Raw genomic sequence first — 23649 nt, 5'->3', positions numbered from 1 at the left:
ATGTCCAGCCCCTCCACCCTTCAGGTGGGGTAGTAGAGGCTTCATAGGACATCCTCAGGGCAGGTCTCAGAGAAAGCCCCTGGGGTGGCATAGTAAGAATATGCCGAGAGAGGTCTGGGGAGATGGGGTGAACTTGGAATGAAACACTAGTGGAATGGAAGGTGGTGGGGATGGACAGCCCAGGACAACTAGCCCTGGAGACTTGTGTGGGGTTGGCAGGAGGGAGCCAGTGTCCAGGGGGACCCCCTCCACCTGGGGTATCTGCCTCAGGGTCACATTGCGCTGGGCAGTCCTTGTAAATGTCACTGGCTGTTGGTGTCTCAACTAATGGGATGGGACCTTGTGGCTGGTCCTGGGGGTGAGTTCCGGGAGCCTGAGAACACCAGAATGGGGTGTCCTGGGGTTCACCAGAGGGCAACCCTGGGAAGATGTCTTTGGGGAGGGAGCTGGGGGATTCAGAACACAGGTGCATTACTGGGGTCATCACTTGATGGTCCTGGGGGCCGTAGCCTTCCTGAGAGGATATTCCAGGAGCTGAGGAATGGGGTCAGGAGATGCACTGAGAAATCACGTGGGAGTATTTCTGGGGGAGTTACAGAGTGGGGGGGGTGGAGTGGGCTGAGAGCAGAGGGGGCCATCCTGGGGGCTTTGGGGGTCTCAGAACTTGGTGTTCTTTGGGGGTAAAGATGGGGGATGGGTTGTGGGAGCATCTGGATGGAAGGAGTTTGGGGAAACAAATCATGCGGGGAGGTCAGAGCTTTGGAGGAGGGTGGAACTTGGGGGATGACTTTGAACACTGGGGGATCCTTTAGTGTGCTGTTGTTAGGGGAGACCCTTGAGGGTCAGATTCTGGATCTTTGTGGTGGTGTGGGGATGCAGCACTTGTGGGGGGATGTTCAGAACATCAGGGTGTCGGAGAACTTTGGATAATCAGACCCGGGAAACCAAAGAGTGGGTGGATTTGGGGTGCTGAGAACCAGGGATAGTTTTGGAGTGGGCTTGGGAAGGAGATCCCAACCCGAGTGTGGTGGGAGACTAGGATTGTGGGAGATGGGTTTGACAGGGATAGCACATGGTGGTGTGTGTGTGTGTGTGTGTGTGTGTGTGTGTGTGTGTAGGGGGGTTGATCGTGGGGGACGGACAGTCAGGGCGTCAGAACTGGGGTGTCTCAGGGGATGGCTCCTGGGAGGTGAGTCAAAGCAGGGCAGAACCAGGGATGTCTTGGGAGGTAGCCCACCAGGGCGGGTGTGTCTGTGGGGTCACACAGACAGGTGCATCTGGGTGGGTCCAGCAGTGGACTGGGCCTGGCCTTGGCGGAAGGCAGGACGGAGCCGTCTGGGTAGCAGAAACTTTACTGCCCATAACTCGCCCCAACCCCGCACCGCCCACACCCACCCCTGGCCGTGTCAGCAGCATTTGCGGTACACGACGTGGGGCCCCTGCTCTTCGTACTGCTCCCGCAAGACCCAGCAGAACTTGAAGGCGCTCAGCGAGGCGAGGATGGAGCCGCCGATCCACACGGAGAAATTCCTGGTGGGCTGGGCCGCCACTACCACGTGGGCCTCTGGGGGCAGACCGCGCAGCAGCTCGGCGCGGAAGCGATCCTCAAACCCGGTGAAGAGTGAAGAGCCCCCGCAGAGCAGCACGTTCTGGGCCACATCGGTCCGCAACTCCAGCGGCACCTTCTGAAGACTCTGTTTCGCCATGGTGGGGACGCCCACGGGCGACAGCCCTGGGATCTCGGGGGGGCTGAACAGCAGTTCAGGGCACCGGAACAGCTCTTTGCCCAGCGTGACCATCCGCCCGTCAGGCAGCTTCAAGGTCTGGCGGCATTTCCCCTCGGGCCGGGCCTGTGCCTTCAGGAAGTCGGAGGCCACATAGCAGTAGCGGCGCTTGATGTTCTCCACCGTGTCCAGGTCCTGCTGCCCCAGGGGCAAGCCGGACCCGAGCAGCATCTCCGCCAGGAAGGCGGTCAGGTGGGTGCCCGCCAGGTCCAGGCGCTCTGTGGCGTGAGGCAGGTTGTAGCCCTGGAAGACGGGCACCGTGTAGGTGACCCCGTGGCCCGTGTCCACCACCAGCCCGCTGACCCGCCCGTGCGCGTAGGCGGACAGCACTGACTGGGAAGCCACATACATGGCGGGGGAGCTCAGCGACTCGAAAGCCACCTCCACCAGCTTCTCGCGGTTGGTGGTGGGGCTGAAGGGCGGATCGGAGAACAGCAGCGGGTGGTCCCGGGGGTTCACGAGGAGGTCGTGTTCCAGCATGTGGCGCCAGATCAGCTCGGCTGCGTCCCAGTCCACCACGATGCCGTTCCGCACGGTCTGCACCAGCATCAGCTCAGGGCGAGTGCGGGCTGCTTCGCCGATGAACGCCTCCAGCACCGGCGGCCCGGTGGTGGTCGACTTCTTGGGTTGGCAGCCGACGACGGTGGCCACGGTGTAGGTGGGCCGGGCCTGCCCCGCGAAGCCCACCTTACAGGTGCCTGTGCCCATGTCGATGACCACCGCCCGGGCCTTTGGGGGCAACCTGTCGCCCACCATGCTGGGGGGTTCTTGCGGCATGGTATTTTTCGCCAGGATTGAGCAGGGGTTCAGGCTAGGCTTGGGGGCCTCTGGGGAGGTCTGGGGCCCCGGGGGGTTGCCCCGATTTGGATCCATGGCTGTAAGTGGTCGCGTGGGTTGCTTGGCAAGGCAGACCACTTTCCTCTGGGGTGAGGGGGGTGTGGAGAGAAAAGGCTGAGGCCAGGCCTGGGGCAAGCACAGGCGGAGAGAGGGAGAGGGGGCGGGGCCGCTGGTCTATGACGTCATTTTGCTGCTCACAATGCAGGAGTGGGGTGGTGGGGTGTAAGGGTGGGCCCTTCCTTGCTCCAGAAAGCTCCCAGAGTATTTAATCTGGGTTCCCCTCTCCCCTCTCTTTTTAAATTAATTAATTAATTAATTTTTGGCTGCGTTGGGTCTTCGTTGCTGCATGCTGACTTTCTCTAGTTGCGGCTAGCAGGGGCTATTCTTTTGTTGTGGTGTGCAGGCTTCTCATTGCCGTGGCTTCTCTTGTCGTGGAGCATGGACTCTAGGCGCATGGGCTTCAGTACTTGTGGCACGTGGGCTCAGTAGTTGTGGCGCATGGGCTTAGTTGCTCTGTGGCATGTGGGATCTTCCTGGACCAGGGCTCGAACCCATGTCCCCTGCATTGGCAGGTGGATTCTTAACCACTGGGCCACCAGCGAATTCCCTGTTATCTCTTTTCGATGCTAAGTCATTCTAACAGGTATGAGGTGGTGTCTTGTGGCTTTGATCTGCATTTCTCTGATAATTAGTCATGTCGAGCACATTTTCATATACCTGTTGGCCACTTGTATATCTTTTTCGGAAAAATGTCTATTCAATTCCTCTGCTCCCATTTTTTTTTTTTTTTTTTTTTTTTTTGCGGTACGCTTGCCTCTCACTGTTGTGGCCTCTCCCGTTGCGGAGCACAGGCTCCAGACGCGCAGGCTCAGTGGCCATGGCTCACGGGCCCAGCCGCTCCGCGGCATGTGGGATCTTCCTGGACTGGGGCACGAACCCGTGTCCCCTGCATCGGCAGGCGGACTCTCAACCACTGCGCCACCAGGGAAGCCCCCCTCTGCTCCCATTTTTAAATTGGATTGTTTGTTTTTTGTTATTAAGTTGTATGAGTTCTTTATTTTGCATCCAGCCAGTTTTTGGACTGTTCACAACAACCAGAAATATACTAAAGGACAGCACCTTATTTATTGTTTTCAAACTTGGTTTTCAGTTTCACGTCTTAAATCTAAAAAGGCAGAAAAACACAGCCTGAGAAGGTGAAATCACCCCTAATTTCATCACTTAAAACTTATGTAAAGAAAAAAGTTAAGGATTCTGCCTCTGATCTTTCGATGCCTCTGCTCAGAGGTGCCCCAAGTAACATATTGGTGCAGAGCCTTTGTTTTCAAGTGTTTTTAAACTAAAGGATAAAAATAGGCATTTTGGCTGGAAGAGTTTTCCCCCCTCATGTTTATAAAAAGAGCCATAGTACTATGTAATCAATTTTTTTTCTTTATCCTTCAGAGGGTTTATTGAAATCACACTTTAAAAAATATTTTAAAGAAAAGTTTAACCCAGCAATCCCACTACTGGGCATATACCCTGAGAAAACCATAATTCAAAAAGAGTCATGTACCACAATGTTCATTGCAGCTCTATTCACAATAGCCAGGACATGGAACCAACCTAAGTGTCCACCTATAGATGAATGGATAAAGAAGATGTGGCATATGTATACAATGGAATATTACTCATCTATATAAAGAAACGAAATTGAGTTATTTGTAGTATGGTGGATGGACCTAGAGTCTGTCATACAGAGTGAAGTAAGTCAGAAAGAGAAAAAAAAATACCGTATGCTAACACATGTATATGGAATCTAAAAAAAAAAAAAAAAAGGTTGTGAATAACCTAGGGGCAGGACAGGAATAAAGACGCAGACGTAGAGAATGGACTTGAGGACACAGGGAGGGGGAAGGGTAAGCTGGGACGAAGTGAGATAGTAGCATTGACATGTATACACTATGAAATGTAAAATAGATAGCTAGTGGGAAGCAGCTGCATAGCACAGGGAGATCAGCTTAGGGCTTTGTGACCACCTAGAGAGGTGGGATAGGGAGAGTGGGAGGGAGACACAAGAGGGAGGGGATATGGGGCTATATGTAAACGTATAGCTGATTCACTTTGTTATACAGCAGAAACTAACACACTATTGTAAAGCAATTATACTCCAATAAAGATGTTAAAAAGAAGAAAAGTTTAATTATACTCCAATAAAGATGTTAAAAAAAAGAAAAGTTTAATAGTGGTAAAATAAACATAACATAAAATTTACCACCTTAGGGACTTCCCTGGTTGTGCAGTGGTTAAGAATCTTCCTGCCAATGCAGGGGACAGGGTTTCAAGCCCTGGTCTGGGAAGATCCCACATGCCGCGGAGCAGCTAAGCCCGTGGGCCACAACTACTGAGCCTGGGCTCTAGAGCCTGTGAGCCACAACTACTGAGCCCACGTGCCACAACTGAAGCCCACGTGCCTAGAGCCCATGCTCGGCAACGAGAAGCCACTGCAATGAGAAGCCCGCGCACCGCAACGAAGAGTAGCCCCCGCTCGCCGCAACTAGAGAAAGCCCGTGCGCAGCAACGAAGACCCAACGCAGCCAAAAAATAAATTAAATAAATAAATTTTAAAAAATTTACCACTTTAGCCATTTTTTAGTGTACAATTCAGTAGTGTTAAGTACATTCACATCCTTATGCATCCAATCTCCTAAACTCTTTTCTATCTTGCAAAAGTGAAACTCTAAACCCATTAAACAACAACCTCCCCTTCCCCCTCCCTCTAGCCCCTGGCACCCACCCTTCTACTTTTTGTCTGTATGAATGTGACTCCTCTAGGGACCTTATATGAGTGGAATCATACAGTATTTGTCTTTTTGTGTCTCATTTCTTTCATTTAGCATGTTTTCAAGGTTCATCCATGTTGTAGTGTGTGTCAGAATTTCCTTCCTTTTAAAGGTTGATTAATAGTTTGTTATATGTATATACTTCGTTTTGTTTTTCCATTCATCCACCCATGGACACTTGGGTTGCTTCCACCTCTTGGATAACGTGCATAATGCTGCTGTGAACGTGGGTTACGAGTCTGTGATGCCAAATCTCGGCTCCCTGTGCACCGATGTCGAATAAAAGTACGGAGACAGAGATTTGGAAGATAAGAAATAGAGAGGCATTTTATTTTCTTTGCCAGGCAAAGGGAAGACACGGTAGGCTAGCGCCTCAAGAACGGTGTCCCCCTGTCCTGGGGAATTACAGGGGATCTTATAGGTGGAACTCACAGTCCAGGGTAAGTGATGAGGATAAAAGTGGTGAAGGTCTTGCATTCTTTTTATTTTTGCAATATTTTAAAACAGTCACTGCTGGTGTCAGGGGTCCTGGTAATGGGGTTCAACAGCCTGGTAGTTGGGGCCGTTCATCTCTGGGTTATCGGTCTGTGACCTCCTTTCTGAAATGCAAACAGCTACAAGGGGTAATTTGCACCAGAGATTATAGGGAGAGTAAAGAGTAAATTCCAGAAAGAGTCACTGAGATGGACAGTCGGGTGTAGAAAGTTTATTAGGAATAATCCCAAGATGCACCTGTGTGGATGTGGGAAGACTGGATTGGGCGGAAGGAGAGGATAAATTCAATATAGTTATAACTGAGTCTCAGCAGATCCTCCAGTGTGGTCCCAGATTGAGAGCACGTATCCAGGCCTTTGTATCCCCATATCTGCCAATCATTGGTCTCTAGCTGTCCCCTGAGATAGGTGTAATCTGGAATGGGGCAGTTCCCCTGGCTGTGGATATGTCTTAAGAAGCACACAGCTGTCAGATGTCAGCAGTCAATATTCCCAGCAGCTGGGGAATGGAAACAATGGCCCTAGGCAGGAATCTGGATTGAGGCTCACAGCATCCCCTGCACTACCCCTTTCCCTCTTCCTCCTCCTGTCACAGTTCATCATCTCACAACCTGAGGATTTCCCTGGGCTACATTTTAAACTTTCATGGGGTACTTAAACCTAGCTTCTACATTTCCTTTTGATCAGATGAAGGAAAATGGCACTGATGAAAATCCAGACTTTTCTCCTCAGAATTAAAAACCCACTCACCTGTGGGCTTCTGTAGAGCTCCAGAACTGTTCCAATCTTGGCTGAAAATGCCAACGTGGTTCCTGTAACAATGGCCACAGATTTTCTCTGTGTCTGGCAGTTGTAGTTAGGGAGAGTCTGATTTCCTCCAGAGAGCCCAAACAGGGCACTCTCCAAGGTCCTCTGGTCACTGGGAAAGGCATTGTAGAGGTTGAAACCCAAGGACAGATTGGGGAGCAGATGGGAGTCCTTATTGATTTCCTCAATGGCAAAGAGAAATGTCAGGACGTATTGGTAGTTCTTCCAAAGCCACCTAAACAGGGGGCACAGCGTTAGGGAGAATGGCCCAGTCATGTCATTTAGGGGCAACTGTCTCTGATGTACTACTCAAATCCCCAAAATTATTGCCATAAAATGTTTTATTCCATATTTTGGCTAAATGATAGAGAAAGAGACAAAAGAGGGAAGGACACTTGAGACGCAACAGCTAGAAAGGATACATACTGGGCAGGCAGAAGTCCTCACACAAAGGAGAGAAAAAAAAGCTGAAATCCCATCACAAAGATCACCAGCCCTGCTATCACCGTTCTCCATGGCAAGGGTACCTGCTGACATGACCAGAGTTAACCACAAACGTAACTGCTAAGGATAGACACGCCCCATGGAAACAAATCGCATGTTGCCTAACCGTCTTCTGAGGACGTGGGCATGGTGGTCAATTTAATGCCTTGGAAGCCTAGTCTCCCTTGCAAAGTATGCACAGAGCATTAATGCAGTTTCTGCATGCCACCTGGAGAAGTTAGGGATCAGGGTAAGAGAAAAGGACATTAATTCCCTCTGAAAGATGATCTCCTTTTCTTTTTTTGACTTTCCAGATCTTGGACCAGAATGCCTCATGGCCCATAGGATATAATTACTGGTGTTTACTGGGATATGTTCCGTTCAAGGTAGTAGATCTCAAAGACCCATGGCGTCTCCAGGAGGCTCATGTCACAAAGCCCCTGTGGGCACAGGACACCCAGACTGAGCCCCTGGCCCCTGATGCAGACTTCAGGCCAAGAGGGTCAACATTTCAGGATGCTTCTGTACCCTAATCTATGGGACCTGGCAGGAGGAGGGCGTGGTGTCCCACCAGTCTCACTCATTCTAAGCCATCCAGGTACTGATCAGGGTGATCAGACTAATGGAATAGACAGTAAAAGTTGTTAAGTTCTCTATTCTCTCATGAAGGTACTGAGGGAAAAAGGAAGAAGAGCAGACAGACCCTCATTAACCACTCGTCTGCATTTCTGCCATCTCTGTGCACACTTTACATAATTATCAAGGAAATTAAACACCCCCCACCCCCGACACACACTCAAACACAGACACACAGACACACACACACACACACGAACTTACACATTAGGTGTTACTTGCTGTTTTGGTCTGAGTGCAAAAGACACCCGCATCTGTCTGGTTCCTGTTCCAAGGAATAAAGGGGGAAAAATACATCCATCACCAGGTCCCCATCTCTATAGACACTTGGCTTCATGTTTCTAAAACATGTCCAATTAGGCATCTCACATGGAATATGTAAAGCCTGCAGGAGCAGAAAGTGACTAATCAGAGAGAACAGGGGCTTCCCTGGTGGTGCAAGTGGTTGAGAATCCACCTGCCATGCAGAGGACACGGGTTCAAGCCCTGGTCTGGGAAGATCCCACATGCCACGGAGCAACTAAGCCTGTGTGCCACAACTACTGAGACTGCACTCTAGAGCCCACGAGCCATAACTACTGAGCCTTAGTGCCACAATTACTGAAGCCCGCGCGCCTAGAGCTCGTGCTCTGCAACAAGAGAAGCCACCGCAACGAGAAGCCCGCACACCTCAGCGAAGAGTAGCCCGGCTCACCGCAACTAAAGAAACCCCATGCCCAGCAACAAAGACCCAGTGTAGCCAAAAATAAATACATATATATATATATATATAAAGAGAGAGAACAACATGACAGGGTCTGTCCAACAGGGGTTAAAAATACCCCGTGTCTAAGTTGAACTGAGGAGAATTTGGAGCTGGAGCAAGTCTACAGGTTCTGCCCTCTGAAGGGAAAAGTGATCTCTGTGTAGGGCTCAGCAGACTCCCACTGCCAGTGTAAGCCTTCAGCCTGGAGCCTGTGCCAGGGCACAGCTAGAGCTGCAAAAGGCATGTATAAGGGAGTCGTGGTGTTGAGACCTCGCCCTTAGCATCCCTGTGATGAGAGCAGCCTGGCTTCCCCTTCTTTTCCCTGCTTCACTTCAGTCCCATCGTGGAGCTCTGGGGATGCCCTGCCTTGGGGCTCGGCACCTGTCCCTCTCCATCCTGCTGAAAAACAATGAGGAAAAACATGTTTAGAACTCTCCTCTCCTGGAAACTATGATTTCATTACAGTCCAGGTAGGCTTTGGGGACCACTGTATCCTGGGACAAGAGGGCTCTGCAATCCTGTGCCCAGAGGGGGTTGTGGGTAGTTATGACAGAAGACTGCTCTGAGGGCTCAGGCAGAGTTCAAAAGAGCTGGTGTTGAAATCAACAAAAAAGCCTAGAAACATATCCCATATGATGCTTTAGCAAAAGGAAAACACCAGCATCAGTTGTTGATGACCACCTGTACCATCAACAGAGGGCACTTCATCACCCTGACCTAACATTGCTTCCAATTCTGTAAAAGCATCCTGGAAGAAAAGGGGCTCATGATTTACAGACCAGTAGTCTACAATCCAGAGACCATTAGGTCATTTCCTCCCCACAATTAAACTACTTATCCCTCAGCCTGATGTTCTGTGCTCTGCCTATTTATAATTCTGGCACCAAACACTCAGCATTAAATGGTTTAATGTGTCATAACTGAAAAGAACTGTGTTCTTCACCCAACATGTTCCTCCTGCTGTCATAGCATTTTTCTACCATGTTTCACCGAAAATGTTCTCGAAAAATTTTTTTCTAAGAACACACTTTCCACCTTCCATTCTCTCATGAACATCTTAAATCAGGCTTGTATTACCCCCTAACCACTGGAGTCCAAAACGCTCTTTTCAAGGTTATCAAGCTTCTCTTGTATTCAGTAGCCTTTTCTGTGTAAGAAACCACTACATGATTTAGTGATTAAAACAGTTATTAACACAAGTTTCTAGAGTTCAGTCATGTGATCTGGGCTCAGCTCTGTGGTTCTTCTGTAGGTCTTTTCTCACCCACTCTTGAGTCTGCCACCAGTGGGTGGATGAACTGGGGCTGCCGGGTCTAGGATGGCATCACTCACAAGTCTGGTGACTCATAGGCTAGCAGCATGGGTGTCTTGGTTTTCTTCCCCGGGTCCTCTACAGCAGGATAACTCAGACTTGTTCATGTGGCAGTAGCACTCAAGAAGACAGGAGAGGAACATGCAAGTTCTCTTGAGAACTGGGCTCAGAAATTGTACAATGTGCCACATTTTGTTGGCCAAGCCAAGACCATCCCAGATTCAAGGGGTTTGGAAGAAGATTCCAGCTCTTGATGGAAAGTAGCTCTTTGTAAGGTACCTCAACTCTATGTGTCCACATCCTCTACTTACTTGATCAGTTAGCATGATTTGACCCCATCAGCCACTGAACACTCCTCCTCCTTTAATACAGCTTTATTGATGTATAACTGAAATATAATAAATCGCATCTCTTTAATGAGCACACTCTCATATGTTTCATCTGCAAACAGTGACAGATTTACTTCTCCTTTCCAGTTTTGGATGCCTGTAGTTTCTTTTACTTGTCTGCCTGCTGTGGCTAGGACTTGTAACACTATGTGAAGCAGAAGTGGGGAGAGTGGGCATCCTTGTCTTGTTCCTGATTTTAAGGAAGAGCTTTGAGCTTTTTGCCATTGACTATGATGTGAGCTGTGGGTTTGGCATAAATGGTTTTTATTATTTGGAGACATGTTCCCTCTATACAAACTTTGATATTTTATTATTTTTTATTTAAAAAACTTAAATTGAAGTATAGTTGATTTATAATATTACATTAGTTTTAGGCATACGGCATAGCGATTCAGTAGTTTTGCAGGTTATACTCAATTATAAGTTATTAAAAGATAATGGCCATAATTCTCTATGCTATACAATAAATCCTTGTTTCTTATCTATTTTATACATAGTAGTTTGGACCTCTTAATCCCAAACTCCTAATTTGCCCTTCCCTTTTCCCCCTCCCCTAGTTTGTTTTCTATATCTGTGAGTCTGTTTTTGTTTTGCATACATACTCATTTGTATTATTTTTTAGATTCCACCTCTAAGTGATATCATACAGTATTTGCCTTTCTCTACCTGATATATTTAACTAAGCATTATATTCTATAGGTCCATCCACGTTGCTGCAAATGGCAAAATTTCATTCTTTTATATGGCTGAACAATATTCCATTGTATATATATACCACATCTCCTTTATCCATTCTTCTGTAAATGAGCATTTGGGTTGCTTCCATATCTTGGCTGTCGTAAATGGTGTTGCTATGAACATTGGGGTGCATGTATCTTTTTGAATTAGTGCTTCATTTTTTTCTGTATATACCCAGGAGTAGAATTGCTGGAACATGTGGTGGTTCTATTTTTAGTTTTTTTGGAACCTCCATACTGTTTTTCATTGTGGCTGCACCAATTAACATTCCTACCGACAGTGTTCAAAGGTTCTCTTTTCTCCACATCCTCTCCAACATTTGTTATTTGTAGATTTTTTGATGATAGACATTTTGACAGGTGTGAGATGATAGCTCATTATTTTGATTTGCATTTCTCTAATAATTAGCTATATTAAACATCTTTTCATGTGTCTGTTGGCCATCTGTATGTCTTCTTTGGGAAAATGTCTATTCAGGTCTTCTGCCCATTAAAAAATTTTATTTTTGATATTGAGTTGTAAGAGCTGTTTACATATGTTGTATATTAACCCCTTGTTGGTCATATCATTTGCAAATATTTTCTCCTATCTCATGGGTTGTCTTTTCATTTTGTTAATGGTTTCCTTTCCTGTGCAAAAGCTGTTAAGTTTAATTAGGTCCCATTTGTTTATTTTTGCTTTTATTTATTTTGCCTTAGGATACTAATAAAAAAATATTGCCATGATTTAGGTCAAGTGTTCTGTTTTTGTTTTCTTCTGGGAATTTTATGGCTTCAGGTCTTATATTTAGGTCTTTAAACAATTTTGAGTTTATTTTTGTATATGATGTGAAGGAGTGTTCTAATCTCATTGTTTTATGTGTAGCCGTCCAGTTTTCCACTAGTTGAAGAGACTGTCTTTTCTCCATTGTATATTCTTGCATCCTTTGTCATACATTAATTAACCATAGGTGTATGGGTTTATTTCTGGGCTCTATATTGTGTTCCATTGATCTCTGTGCTGTTTTTGTGCCAGTGCCATGCTGTCTTGATTGCTGTAGCTTTGTAGTATAGTCTGGAGTTTGGGAAGGTGATACTTCCAGCTTTGTTCTTTTCTCCCAAGATTGCTTTGGTAGTTCAGAGTCTTCTGTGGTTCCATATAAATTTTAGGGTCATTCTAGTTCTCTGAAAAATGTCATGGGTATTTTGATTGGGATTGCATTAAATCTGTAGATTGCTTTGGGTCATATGGCCACTTTAACAATATTAATTCTTCCAATCCTAGTGTATGGTGTATCTTTCCATTTCTTTGTATCATCTTGAATTACCTTCACCAATATTTTATCATTTCCACAGTATAGGTCTTTCACCTCTTATGTTAAGTTTATTCCTATGTATTTTATTCTTTTGATACAATTTAAATGGGATTAAAAATTTTTCTTTTTCTCATAGTTCATTATTAGTGTATAGAAATGCAACAGATATTTGTATATTATTCTTGTATCCTTCAACTTTGTTGAATTCATTTGTTAGTTTAATAGTTTTTTTCTGTGTGGAGAGTTTAGGGTTCTCTAAAGTATCATGCCATCTGCAAATGGGCAGTTTTCCCTCTTCCTTTCCATTTGGATGCCTTTTATTTCTTCTTGTTGTTGGATTGCTGTGGTTAGGACTTCCAATACTATGATAAATAGAATTGGTGAGAGTGGGCATCATTGTCTTTTCCTGAATTTAGAGGAAAGGCTCTCATTTTTTCACTGCTGAGTATGATGTTGGCTGTATGTTTTTCATAAAAGCCTTTATTATGTTGAGATATGTTCCTTCTATACCAACATTGATGAGAATTTTTAATCATGAATGGACATTGAATTTCATCACTTGCTTTTCCTGCATCTATTGGGATAGCATGTGATTTTTATCCTTTGTTTTGTTAATGTGGTGTATCATATTGATTGATTTGCAGATATAGAACCATCCTTGCATCCCTGGAGTAAATCTTTCTATTTTTTCTTTCTTAAGGACTTCTTTAATAGTTGTTTAAAATTTTAAAAATTTTATTTACTTATTTTTGGTCGCATTGGGTCTTTGTTGCTGCATGCAGACTTTCTCTAGTTGCAGCGAGGGGGGTTACTCTTTGTCACGGTGCGTGGGCTTCTCATTGGGGTGGCTTCTCTTGTTGTGGAGCATGGGCTCTGGGTGCATGGGCTTCAGTAGTTGTGGCTCGCAGGCTCTAGAGCGCAGGCTCAGTAGTTGTGGCACACGGGCTTAGTTGCTCAGCAGCATGTGGGATCTTCCCGGACCAGGGCTCAAACCCGTGTCCCCTGCATTGGCAGGCGGATTCTTAACAACTGTGTCAAGAGGGAAGTACAGTAAATCCTTCTTGATCATGGTGTATGATCCTTTTTATATAATGGTGAATTCGGTTTGCTAACATTTTGTTGAGGATTTTTGCGTCTATATTCATCAGAGTTATTAGTCTGTAATTTTCTTTTTTGTAGTGTCTTTCTGGTTTAGGTATCAGGCTAATGGTGGCCTCATAGAATGAATTTGTGAATGCTCCTCTCATCTTTAATTTCTTGGAATAGTTTAAGAATGATAGCCATTAGCTCTTCTTTATATATTTGGCAGAATTCCCCTGTGAAGCCATTCAGTCCTGGACTTTGTTTGTTTGGAGTATTTTGATTACTAATTCAATTTTAGTACTCATAATTGGTCTGTTCACATTATCTATTTCTTACTGATTCAGTTTTGGATGATTATTTACAGAAATTTATTTTTTTCTTCTAGGTTGTTCATTTTGTTGGCATATAACTGTTTGTAGTATTCTCTTATAATTTTTTGTATCTCTATGGTATCAGTTGTTATTTCTCCTCTTTCATTACTTTTTCCCCCAGACATTTTCAGCTTTTTAATCGTGGTAGTCTTACTGTTACAAGAAGAATACAAAATATGGCCTTGGGATTGCTTTAGGTTATAGCATCACCACCCGTTTCTAATTTTCTAGTCCTGTGGTTTTGCTGTGATACCCAAAGCATTTTCAGCTTTTCTATGTAATCACTCTTCGGATTTGTGAGGGATTTCTCCATGCACATTCTACAAAGTGCTGATTTTATGGGGATGATAGGATACACGCGGTGGCTTTTAGTGTTGGACAGATTTTGTATTATACACTTTGCTCTAAATTAAGCCTCTATCCAACTGAAAAGAATGAGGTTACAGGCATTGGTGCAATTACCATGGGATGTGTGTGTGTGTGTGTGTGTGTGTGTGTGTATTGGAGAGAGGGGTGAAGAGATTGAGAGAGAGAGAGAGAGATGAGAGAGAGAGAGAGAGGAATATGAGCAACAGGCTGCCTCAGGCACATGTAATCAAAAAGACTAGAGATAACAGACCCAAGAGGCTGGATTAGAGCTTTCTTTAGTGGACAAGAAGACAAGGCTTAATTGAAAATCTTAACTGGAGGATTAAGTCTCTCTGCTCATCAAGTTCAAACTGCTAGGGTGAAGGAAAGGTCTATGTCAAGCCCTAGCCAAACTAAATCCAACGCAAGCTTTATGGAATGGAGGCATACACCCAATTCCTTTTTCTCTTGCAAATACCCTTCACATGGAGGAAAATCTAAGAGCCACCTGCCACAGGCACACACCAAAGGCGGGAGAGAGCATTGAGGGAGGGTGTTGGGTTTCAGTTGGAGAAGTTGGAAAGCAGGCAAAAGACTGTAGGACAGGGACTTCCCTTGTGGTGCAGTGGTTAAGAATCTGCCTGCCAGTGCAGGGGACGTGGGTTCGAGCCCTGGTCTGGGAAGATCCCACATGCTACAGAGCAACTAAGTCCGTGCACCACAACTACTGAGCCTGCGCTCTAGAGCCCCTGAGCCACAACTACTGAGACCACATGCCTAGAGCCCATGCTCCGCAACAAGAGAAGCCACTGCAATGAAAAGACTGAGCACCGCAGTGAAGGGTAACCCCTGCTCGCTGCAGCTAGAGAAAGCCTGTGCGTGGCAATGAAGACCCAACTCAGCCAAAAAAAAAAAAAAGAAAAAACAGACAGTAGGACCGTCTCAAACACTGAGAGCATAAGCTACAGCTCTACAGGTGAACAGAGCCACACGCACTCCATGGTGTGTGACACCAGGCACCACATTCTCCACGGCTCCAACGTTTCCCAAGCCCTCCGCTGACCTCAGCCTTAGTACAAACCCAGAACAGCTCTCCCCTCAGGACACACCTGACTTCTCTAGCAGCCCCTGATACTCATTCTCCCATACCTGACATACCAAGAGGCAAGGAGGCCCACCAGTATTGCACAGTTCCCCACTTCCCCTTCCAGGGTGTCATACCCTCCAATTCCCTTCAGAAGCTCTTCCTGGCCAGGGCTCATCATCCTGCCCCACAGACCTGCTCTCATTTATCATATCTCCTCCCTGGGAGTGACGCCTTCCAAGCTAGGGACCTGAGAGACATGTTAGAGGCCACCCTGGTCTAATACAGCCCATATCCAGGTGGTCACATGGTCCTTTGAAGTCTACCCCTACAACTCTGGAATACCTTCCACTTAGCTCTCTTCCCAACGGTTACAGACAAGGTCCTTCAGGTCTTATGCTTAGGTCACAGTGGGAAGAGACTTGGACCCTCTTCCAGGCCATGACTACCTTCTAACTTCCAAGGCTTCGTTTGATCAAGTCTCCAGCAGATGAAACGTGGTGAAAAAGAACTGTGGACATTGTCTTGTCAGCCAATAAGCCCTAAAGACCCACAATCAACTGGATCAGTGTGTTATATTGTCCTAACGTGTGAAACTAAATCAACCATGGTGGACAGATATGGCCAAGAGAACAAAGAAATATCAGGTTATTGAAAATGTTCAAAGTTCCATACCCAACAAGCAAACCATTTATAGAAAAAGCACAGACTTCATAAATATTCAAATACTCTGGCCTTACCTCATCCCAACAAAAACAAGACTTAGCCTTGCTAGGAGCTTCCCATGAACTAGTGCCAGTAATATATGATGAAACGATATTTTAAATGTGCCAATTTCTAGAAATATAATATCGACCAACTTTGAGCAAAACTGTAAAGCAAGCTTCCTGGACCAGGTCAAAGCTTCAAAATGAGAATGCTAATTTCCGAAAAGATGTTTTCCTGGGCCAGATCTAAGGAAGACAACATGCAACTTGACATGCCAGGAAATGACCTAAACATCCTCTGAAGGCAAACGGGGGCAAGTCGATTCAGCTCTGAGGTATAAAAGCCAGCCCCAAGAATGCGATTTTAATGGCACCAAAGATAGAACATCCGGGCCAGCACTGAGAAACACGCCAGGAAAAGAGAAGTGACCAAGAGAAGGATTCTGACCAGTCCCTGTTTCTATGTAGCATCTGCAGAAAGATTTGCAGCTCAGAAAAGAAGTAGTCTCGGGCTAAAATAGTCATCAATTAATCAAAAGCTCAGACTTAAAAAAAGTGATAAAAAAAAACCCCATAATTATTGAGCATTTTCTATGAAAAAGGCTGTAATACCAAAGGACTGCCATCAGACTGTCCTCTAAAGGGGAAATGGTTAGTCAACCAACCAGCTGTTTAATTAGCACAGTGCCAAGCGAAAAGGGCTGACAAATCATTTCTCTGAATCAGCTTTGTTAACATTCTGGCTCTGCTCATGTATGAACAAAGTTCAGGATGAATTTCACAGACCCAGGTTTACACCAAAAACTCGACTTAATGAAACTTAAATGAAAAAGATATTATCTTCCCTTATTTAGAAAACAAAAATTTAAGAAACATCTCAAAGAAAAAAGTCAAATATAAGAAGTCAGGTATTGGGCTTCCCTGGTGGCGCGGTGGTTGAGAGCCCGCCTGCCGATGCAGGGGACACGGGTTCGTGCCCTGGTCCGGGAAGATCCCACATGCCGCGGAGCGGCTGGGCCCGTGAGCCATGGCCGCTGAGCCTGCGCGTCCGTCCGGAGCCTGTGCTCCGCAACGGGAGGGGCCGCGACAGTGAGAGGCCCGCGTACCGCAAAAAAAAAAAAAAGAAAAGAAACTCAGGTATAAAGCAGTCAAATTAAAAGGAAGTCATCAAAGAACCCAGTCCTGGACTTCAAATAAAAGGAAAATCAAATCTAATGGACCAAAAGTCAGGACATCAAGAAAAAAGATCAATTATTAACCAAATCTCCAAATCCAAAGAGAAGAGAATTTTTTACCATTTGATTACCTAAACCACTAAAGTGGTCTCTAAAATCTGTTTCCTGACAAGATCATGTGAGCCCTGGATTGATCACATGTCAATCAACACCAAATAGTTACTGACCTGTTTCCACACATATGACAAAGTTTTTGTGGTATACCGAAAAAAAACCCTCTTACTTGAAATTTTACCACTTTTAAAGTAATTCATACTCTATTTGGTTTATCACAATATTTGCTCAGCGGCTACAAAGGCACTTAGGCTGCTAATGGTACCTGGCTCTTCTGGAATGAAAAAGATGGGCAAATACACATGTTTTAATTATTTACTTCATTTTAACTCCCAGGTAGAAAGGAATAGAAGTGGTCACAAAGATTGTGTCTGGAAATGACCTAAGGGGTCTACCTTGCCAACTTGATACTTCTTGCACCTTTGAAGACCTGACCTTCTTTCTACAGTGAGTCAGTCTGCATTAGTCCTAAGTCTGGAGCAAAACCCTCAGACAGAGACACTGAGCGCAAAGACAGCTGAACAGTTTGCCTGAATCATGATGTTGGCAAGCTGCCCCGGGGCCCCCCTTGGAAAGCAGCATTTGGTCAGCAACCCTGTGCATCACAGAGAAATATTTTGTAGGGGAGTAAAGAAAAGGAACTGAAATCTTTTACAAATAACATCTACTCTAAATGCTGCCCTGACAGTAACCTATTTTCATTTTTGAATTAGAGGAAGAGGAAAAAAAAATAGAAGAGGGAAAGACTGAAGAGAAAAAGAGACAATAACAAAGAGCAGTACAATATAAAACATTGGTTAACCGATTCACGTTGCTGTACACCTGAAACCACAACACTGTAAATCAACTATACTCCAATAAAATTGAAAAAAAAAAGTTCTGGAGTCAGAGAGACCCGGGATTGAGTCCTGGCTCTGACGTTTAACAAATTTATGTTACACCTTGGCCAATCTGCTTAATCATCATGAACCTTTGTTTTCTCATCTGTAAAATGGAGTTAATAATACCCTACTGGGTAGTTGTGAGGAATAAAAAACAAATTATGTAAAGCACTTAGCATGCTGCCCGCCACAGGGTAGGGGGTCAATATAAAGTAGCTGAAGAGGGCTTCCCTGGTGGCGCAGTGGTTGAGAGTCCGCCTGCCGATGCAGGGGACACGGGTTCGTGCCCCGGTCCGGGAAGATCCCACATGTCGCGGAACGGCTGGGCCCGTGAGCCATGGCCGCTGAGCCTGCGCGTCCGGAGCCTGTGCTCCACAACGGGAGAGGCCACAACAGTGAGAGGCCCGCGTACCCGCAAAAAATAAAAAAAATAAAAAAATAAAGTAGCTGAAGAAAGAAGAGGGGAGTGGAGAGGAGGGGAGAGGAAGAAGTTCTCCAGGGTTCAAAAGAATAGCCTAAACTCACTCCGGCCTTATACTCTTTATAATCAGTCTGAAAATACTTCCTAATGACTTACTACATAATGAGCACTGTGCTTCATTCAGAAATGAATGTGTCCTTCTCCTCTTCCTCTCAAGGTGCATACAATCCAGCTTCAGGAAACAGAAATCACACACATGTAATATGTAAAAAATAACCTAAATTGTGCTAAGTTGTTAAATATCCCACATGTAGTAAAGCAAGCACTGCAGCCATTTGGAGAAGGGGGCAGGTGAGCACTGGCTTCTTGGGGAAAGCATCCGGGAGTGGATGGTAGAGATGTGAATGGACTTACAGGAGAAGGAGGGGGAATGTCCGGCAAAGAAAAAGTCACATGTCCCAGCCTGAGTTTTGTCACTGGAACACTGAGAATCCCAGCAGTGAGTTGTGGAGTGAGGAGAGCCTGGGTTAGGGAGGGGACCGGCAAAAAGCAGCGAGCGTGGGAACCATTCAAAGCAAAAATGGACAGGGCTTCAGAATTAAATATGAAAAAAAAAAAAAAGAGAGAGAGAGAGAGAGGTCTGCCTGCGTCTCTTCTGGATTTCTCATTCCTATTTGAGGCTGGGTGTGCTTATTTCCACCTTCCCAGTATTTCTTTTTTTTTTTAGTTGAAGTATAGTTGTACAATATAAGTTACAGATGTACAATATAGTGATGCACAATTTTTAGGTTATACTCCATTTATATTGGCTATATTCCCCGTGTTGTACAACAGACCCTTATAGCTTAATTTTTTAAAGTTAATTTTTATTGGAACATAGTTGCTTTACAATGCTGCATTAGCGTCTGCTGATTCACAGCAAAGTGAATCAGCTATTTGTATACATATATCCTCTTTTTCAGATTTCCTTCCCATATAGGTCACCACAGAGCATCGAGTAGAGTTCCCTGTGCTATACAGTAGGTTCTCATTGGTTATCTATTTTATACATGGTAGTGTATATATGTCAATCCCAATCTCCCAATTCATCCCACCCCACCCTTCCCATCTTGGTATCCATACGTTTATTCTCTACATCTGTGTCTCTATTTCTGCTCTTCAAATAAGTTAATCTGTATCATTTTTCTAGATTCCACATATAAGCGATATTATATGATATTTGTTTTTCTCTTTCTGACTTACTTCACTCTGTATGACAGTCTCTAGACCCATCCACATCTCTGCAAATGGCACAATTGCGTTCCATTTTATGGCCGAGTAATATACATGTACCACATCTTTTTTTTAAAAAAATTGGAGTATAGTTGCTTTACAATATTGTGTTAGTTTATACTGTACTGCAAAGTGAATCAGCTGCATGTATACATATATCCCCTCTTTTTTGGATTTCTTTCTCATGTGGGTCACCACAGAGCACCGAGTAGAGTTCCCTGTGCTATATGGTAGGTTCTCATTTGTTATCTATTTTGTACATAGTATCGATAGGGTATATATGTCAATCGCAATCTCCCAATTCATCCCACCCCTCCTTTCCCCCTTGGTATCCATACATTTGTTCTCTACATCTGTGTCTCTATTTCTGCTTTGCAAATAAGGTCATCTATACCATTTTTCTAGATTCCACATACATGCATTAATATATATGTTTTTCTCTTTCTGACTTCACTCTGTATGACAGTCTCTAGGTCCATCCATGTCTCTACAAATGACCCAATTTCATTCTTTTTTATGGTTGAGTAATATTCCATACATGTACCACATCTTTGTTATCCATTCCTCTGTTGATGGACATTTAGATTGCTTCCATGTCCTAGCTATTGTAAATAGTGTTGCAGTGAACGTTAGGGTGCTTGTATCTTTTTGAATTATGGTTTTTCTCAGGGTATATGCCCAGTAGTGGGATTGCTGGGTCACATGGTAGTTTTATTTTTAGTTCTTTAAGGAACCTCCATACTATTCTCCATAGTGTCTGTATCAATTTACATTCCCACCAACAGTGTAGGAGGTTCCTTTTTCTCCATACCCTCTCCTCATCAAATAGATTTTTTTGATGATGGCCATTCTTATCAGTGTGAGGTGATACCTCACTGTAGTTTTGAGTTGCATTTCTCTAATAATTAGTGATGTTGAGCATCTTTTCATGCTTGTTGGCCATCTGTATGTCTTCTTTGGAGAAATGTCTATCTAGTTCTTCTGCCCAATTTTTGATTGGATTGTTTGTTTTTTTTCTGATATTGAGCTGCATGATCTGTTTGTACATTTTGGAGATTAATCCCTTGTGTGTTACTTTGTTTGTAAATATTTTCTCCCATTCTGAATGTTGTGTTTTCATCTTGTTTATGGTTTCCTTTGCTGTGCAAAAGTTTTTAAGTTTCATTAGGTCCCATTTGTTTATCTTCATTTTTATTTTCATTGCTCTAGGAGGTGGGTCAGAAAAGGTCTTGCTGTGATTTGTGTCATAGAGTGTTCTACCTATGTTTTCCTCTAAGAGTTTTATGGTGTCTGGTCTTACATTTAGGTCTTTAATCCATTTTGAGTTTATTTTTGCATATGGTGTTAGGGAGTGTTCTGATTTCATTCTTTGACATGTAGCTGTCCAGTTTTCCCAACACTGCCTAGTGAAGAGACTGTCTTTTCTGCATTGTATGTTCTTGCCCCCTTTGTCATCGATTAGGTGGCCAAAGGTACATGGGTTCGTCTCTGGTTTCTCTCCTGTTCCATTGACCTATATTTTTGTTTTTGTGCCAGTACCATACTGTCTTGATTACTGTAGCTTTGTAATATAGTCTGAAATCATGGAGCCTGATTCGTCCATCTTCGTTTTTCTTTCTCAAGATTGCTTTGTCTATTCATGGTCTTTTGTGTTTCCGTAGGAACTGTAACATTTTTTGTTCTAGTTCTGTGAAAACTGCCACTGGTAATTTGATAGGGATTATATTGAATCTGTAGATTGCTTTAGGTATTATAGTCCTTTTTACAATATTGATTCTTCCAATCCAAAACATGGTACAGCTCTCCTTCTCTTTATGTCGTCCTTGATTTCTTTCATCAGTACCTTATAGTTTTCTTTTTTTTCACTTTTAAACAAAAGGGATTTTATTTTATTTATTTATGTTTTTTTTAACATCTTTATTGGAGTATAATTGCTTTACAATGGTGTGTTAGTTTCTGCTTTATAACAAAGTGAATCAGCTATATGTATACATATATCCCCATATCTCCTCCCTCTTGTATGTCCCTCCCACCCCCCCATCCCATCCCATCCCTCTAGGTGGTCATAAAGCACCAAGCTGATCTCCCTGTGCTATGCGGCTGCTTCCCACTAGCTATCTATTTTACATTTGGTAGTGTATATATGACCATGTCACTCTCTCACTTCGTCCCAGCTTGCCCTTCCCCCTCCCCATATCCTCAAGTCCATTCTCTAGTAGGTCTGTGTCTTTATTCCTGTCTTACCCCTAGGTTCTTCATGACATTTTTTTCTTAAATTCCATATATATGTGTTAGCATACAGTATTTGTCTTTCTCTTTCTGACTTACTTCACTCTGTATAACAGACTCTAGGTCCATCCACCTCATTACAAATAGCTCAGTTTCATTTCTTTTTATGGCTGAGTAATATTCCATTGTATATATGTGCCACATCTTCTTTATCCATTCATCTGATGATGGACACTTAGGTTGTTTCCATCTCCTGGCTATTGTAAATAGAGCTGCAACTAGGTTGCAGACAGCAGTAGATTTCACTCCTAAACGTCTCAGCACACGTATTAATTAGACTTCAAAATTTGACTGGGGCTGGAAGATCTTCCAAGGCGGCTCATGAAATGGCCAGGAATTTGGTGCTGACAAACTGGTTCCTCTCCACGTGGACCTCTCCACAGGGCTGCTCATGACATGGCAGTATCCTCATGGCATGGCAAATGGCTTCCCTTAGAGAGGGAGCAATCTAAGAGACCAAGGAGGAAGCTTCAGTGTGTTTTATGATGTAGCCTCAGATGTCACAGCCGTTTTTACAGCATTGTATTGATCCCGTGGGTCACATCTAAATGTGGGAGGAGACTGCACAGGGCATGAATAACAGGTGTTTAGGATCATTGGTGACCATTTTGGAGGCTAGCCAACACACCCTTTTCTCCAGGCTACATCTCCACATCAGCCCAGAATTTCTTTTATTCTGCTTAAGTTTGCCCCTGAGTGACTGGTTTGATTGTAGCTCTTCAGGGCCTCTGGAATTCATGGCTGGGGCTGGGACAACTTGGAAGGTCTCCTTTTCCCCTTTATTTTACTCCTCTCCCCTCTCCATCCTTCTCTGCCTTACTCCAGCTTCAGCCTTCCTTTTCCACGAGTCCTCTTTGAGCAGTAGAAGATGTTCTGAGGGCCAGCTGGGAATGCAGCAGATCAGAAGGGTCTGCTGGGGCAGGAAATGTTGGGGGAAGGTTTGCTTCCTGAGCTTCTGTCACCTCCTGTGTAATGGGAGCTTGGAGCATCAGTTGGCTTGTCAGAACTGCTGCTGTGTTCCTTATTCTGAGACTGGGGTCCTCAACATTTCTTAGGGCAGGGGACACTTGCGTTGATTTGGCTCTACCCACTACAGTTGGGGACAGAAATATCTGCACTGCAAGAGGAGGCTGAAGAGTTGCGAGCTGGCGTTCAAAATATGCCTTGTGTTTGGGATAAAGGAGGGGTTACGGAAAGGGCAGGCATCTCTCCTGTTGGGAGGAACTTGAGAGACTTGCATCCTGGGGTCCCGTCCTCACTTGTCTTGAAAATGTTGCTTACTGATGCTTCCTTCATCAACTCTTATTTTGCGATACTGAGAAGAGAGGTACTTTTCTGGGGATCTATTTGACATTCCTTTTTTTTTTTCTTTTTTTGGCAGCACCACGCGGCATGCAGGATCTTAGTTCTCCAACCAGGGATCAAACCTGGGTCCCCTGCAGTGGAAGCACGGAGTCTTAACCACTGGACCACCAGGGAAGTCCCGACACTCATGCTGGAGAACCTGGTGAGTTGCCTGTTGAGACTCTCTGGTCATTACTGTTCTTGGGGGACACGGGATAC

At 44.6% G+C, this 23649-nt stretch overlaps 1 protein-coding gene across 1 annotated transcript; it reads right to left on the bottom strand.

Moving 5' to 3' along the window:
- Nucleotides 1–1336: 1336 nt before the first annotated feature.
- ACTL9 (actin like 9) lies at nucleotides 1337–2764 on the bottom strand. Its single transcript, XM_065875282.1, has one exon. It carries the CDS (start codon nucleotides 2655–2657, stop codon nucleotides 1407–1409), a length of 1251 nt encoding a protein of 416 aa, XP_065731354.1. The 5' UTR covers nucleotides 2658–2764; the 3' UTR covers nucleotides 1337–1406.
- Nucleotides 2765–23649: the final 20885 nt, after the last annotated feature.

Source organism: Phocoena phocoena, chromosome 3 (genome assembly GCF_963924675.1).
Source record: "Phocoena phocoena chromosome 3, mPhoPho1.1, whole genome shotgun sequence".
Classification (NCBI taxonomy): Eukaryota; Metazoa; Chordata; class Mammalia; order Artiodactyla; family Phocoenidae; genus Phocoena; species Phocoena phocoena.
This window is presented reverse-complemented; position numbering and strand designations above follow the sequence as displayed.

Bases quoted from the DNA above. Each gene is read 5' to 3' on its own strand.
- ACTL9 (XM_065875282.1), bottom strand. From the start codon at position 2,657: ATGGATCCAAATCGGGGCAACCCCCCGGGGCCCCAGACCTCCCCAGAG.